A 3,326-nucleotide genomic window follows, 5' to 3' on the forward strand; every position below is an offset into this window, starting at 1 on the left:
CCTTCCAGCTTTGGCCCTCTAGCTACCAGTGCCCATTCCTGGAAACAACTAAAGATACACTATGTATGAGAGGTTTTCAAAAAGTCCATGGAGGGCCGGCCCTGTGGCGCACTGGATAGTGCGCTGCTTGGGAAGCGCAGCGGCGCTCCTGCCCGAGGGTTCGGATCCCACATACAGACCGGTTCCAGCTCACTGGCTGAGCGAGGCGCGGGAGCAACACCGAGGTTTGCGATCCGTTGCTGCAATCCGTTGCCGGACACGGAAAAAGACAAAAGACAAAAAAAAAAAAGTCCATGGAAAGATTTATATTATCTTTTAATTCTATTTTTTCATGGATTTTTTGAAGTACCCTCAAATATGCAAGCAAATGTGTGTGTGTGTGTATTTCCTCCCCTTATAAATGGTAGCAGACCTTTGTACCTTGTTTTTATGTTACAGTACAACTAGGAGATCATTCCCTATAAGAACATTTAGAGCTGCTCTATCCTTTTTATTGGCTGCACAGTATTCCAGTGCATGGATATACACCATTAGTTGAATAAGTATTCTATTAACGGGCACCTACGATGGTTTCAATCTGTTGTTCCATGACTAACGGTGCTGCAATTAATTGCTTTATATGTGTGGCATTTCTTCTCTAGGATTAATTCCTAGGAATGAAATTGCTAGGTCTAAGTCTATTCATTTATAATTTTAGTGATTTGTAAACTTAGTGAAAATGTCGGGCCGGCCCCAACTTAGTGAAAATGTCAACTCCATGAGAGTAGGGATTTTGTCTCTTTTATTCCCTGCTGCATCCCCAGTGCCTAGCACATTGCCTGGCACATAGTAGGTGCTCAGGAAATATTTGTGGAATGAATGAATACTGCCATGTTGTATACTTTATAGTCCCACCAACAATGGGTGAGAGTGCCTAATTCTCTACAACCTCACCAGCACAGGGTATTTTGAAACATATTGATCTTTGCTGTTTTATTTATTTTTTTTAAAAGATGACCGGTAAGGGTATCTTAACCCTTGACTTGGTGTTGTCAGCACCACGCTTTCCCAAGTGAGCTATCTGGCCATCCCTATATAGGGATCCGAACCCGTGGCCTTGGTGTTATCAGCACCACACTCTCCCAAGTGAGCCACGGGCCAGCCCCTGACCTTTGCTGTTTTGATGAGTGAAGAAAAAAAGGCATCTCATGGGTGTTTAATTTGAAGTTTATTTGTTATAAATGAGGTTGGCCAGTGTTTTCATGTGGTAAAGATAAGGCATGTTCCCAGGTCTTCTCAAGAATCCTTGATATGCTTGGGAGATTTGAACCCCAGACCCTTTCTAATGCTGGAACCTCTGGACCTGGGGTGTGTCTTAGCCCGCTGTGGCAGCATCTGCTGGAGCCCTCCTGCAGGTTAGGGCTATACCTGCCCCCTCGTGAGTTCTCCTCTTCCCCCCTAATCCCCTCAGCTTTAACAACCTGGGCATCCAGTGTGTGAGGAAGAAGGAGATTGAGGCTGCCATTGAGCGGAAGATTCAACTGGGCATTGACCCCTACAATGGTGAGCCCCACGCCTGGCCTGATCATTCCGTCCTCCCAAACCCCTCACCCTCTCTGTCTACCCTTGTCCACTCACCTTTTCCAGGCCCCACCATCTCCTCCAGCCCCATCACTTCCCTCTTCCCACCAGGGTCTCCACACCCACCCCCAGCTTTCCCATATCTCCCCTACAGCCGGGTCCCTGAAGAACCATCAAGAAGTGGACATGAATGTCGTGAGGATCTGCTTCCAGGCGTCGTATCGAGACCAGCAGGGACAGATGCGCCGGATGGACCCAGTGCTCTCTGAGCCTGTCTATGACAAGAGTGAGTCAAGAGTGCTGTGTCCATTAGGACTGGCCTTGGCTGCAGGCCACACTTACAATGGCATGAACAAACAGGGAGTTACTTATTTTTATTTGTCTCATTAAGTGCTCACATTGATTCAGCTGCTTGGCAGTAGCAGGGCACTAGTTCTGCAGTCCTGTGATTCTCATAGTCAGAAGGTGACTGCTACGGGTCCAGACGTCATGTTTGTGTTCAAGGAATGGAATGGGCAGTGTCACCCTGTACCTGCACACAACCATGTGTGCAGTTGTATGCTGGCCGTTTCTGAGGCTCAGCGTACTAGGTAGCCTATGAAAACAGGACCTCCTAGTGTTGTAGAGTGCACAGCGTGTACAACTGTACCAGGCAGCCCTAGGGAAGAAGCTGTATGAGTAGTAATATCTCTTTCTTTTATAGAGAAAAGAATGTATTCCCCAGAATCCCCTTGGGAGACTTCTGCTTATGTCTTATTGGCCAGAACTTGATCCCACGGCCAACCCTAGTTTCAAGGGAGTCTGGGAAAGCAAATATTTAGGTTTTTTAGCCTCTAGAAGTACAGGCATGGAAGAAGGGATTGAGAATAGCTGTTAGGTTTTAGCCAACCTACAGTGACCACCACAAGCATCAAAATGGAGAGGGATATTAATTCAATCAGGGCTTTTACGGATGCAAGTGATAGAATCTCAACTCAAATGGGCTTAAGGAAAAAAAGAAGAATGTGTTCGTTCCATTAAGTAAAAAAGTCCAGAGGTGTGTCTGCATTTAGGACCTCAGTGATGTCATTAGGGATTTGTTTCTTTCTTTCTTGGGGGGGGGTAGGGGGGGGAGATCTGTTTCTTTCTGTCTCTCAGCTATGCTTCCTCCATGTTAAAGTAATTCTTGGCAGGGCCCTCCCGTGGCTATATGTAGCTCTAGGCTTTTATTTTATGTGCTTGGCATCTCTCCCCAACTCCCAGAGAGAGATTCTTTTTACTTATGTCACCCAGTTTTATTTATTTATTTTTTTGGCAGCTGGTCAGCACAGAGATCCGAACCCATGACCTTGGTGTTATAAGGCTGCACTCTAACCAGCTGAACTAACCGGCCAGCCATTCCTAATACTTTTGCTTAAAGTCTCAGAGCAATCTCTCATTGGCCTGGTTTTGGTCATTTGCTCCTCTCTGACCAATCAGCTCTGGCCGGAGGGAGGTGATGCTGTGATTGGCCAGGTCTGGGCACATGGTCACTGCTGAACTAGAGGGTGGGCTCAGACCTACTCAGTCTATGACTGAGATGGGGAGTGGTCCCTCAAAGGAAAACTGGGGGCTGTTAACTTAAGAAGGGCCAAGACTGCTAGATGGGAAAAGCAACAGGTGTCCACTACAGATTTCAGACCATTCACCCTCCTCTGGAACCTTCTCTGACCCCTGACCCCACCAACTCTCCCTGAGTTCTGAGGGTCTCCTTTTTTTTTTTTTTTTTTTTTTTTTTTTTTTTTTTC

General features: G+C 46.6%; 1 protein-coding gene across 1 annotated transcript in view; it reads left to right on the forward strand.

Annotated features, from left to right (window-relative positions):
• RELB (v-rel avian reticuloendotheliosis viral oncogene homolog B) overlaps nucleotides 1-3,326 on the forward strand; it is a 27,311-nt gene that overhangs the window by 16,187 nt on the left and 7,798 nt on the right. The window contains exons 6-7 of the mRNA XM_008586609.1: nucleotides 1,451-1,542; nucleotides 1,715-1,862. Of these exons, the coding sequence (XP_008584831.1) occupies nucleotides 1,451-1,542; nucleotides 1,715-1,862 (240 nt within the window). The remainder of the gene's footprint in view (nucleotides 1-1,450; nucleotides 1,543-1,714; nucleotides 1,863-3,326) is intronic.

This window comes from Galeopterus variegatus, unplaced genomic scaffold (assembly GCF_000696425.1).
Source record: "Galeopterus variegatus unplaced genomic scaffold, G_variegatus-3.0.2 Scaffold4041, whole genome shotgun sequence".
In the NCBI taxonomy this organism is placed as follows: Eukaryota; Metazoa; Chordata; class Mammalia; order Dermoptera; family Cynocephalidae; genus Galeopterus; species Galeopterus variegatus.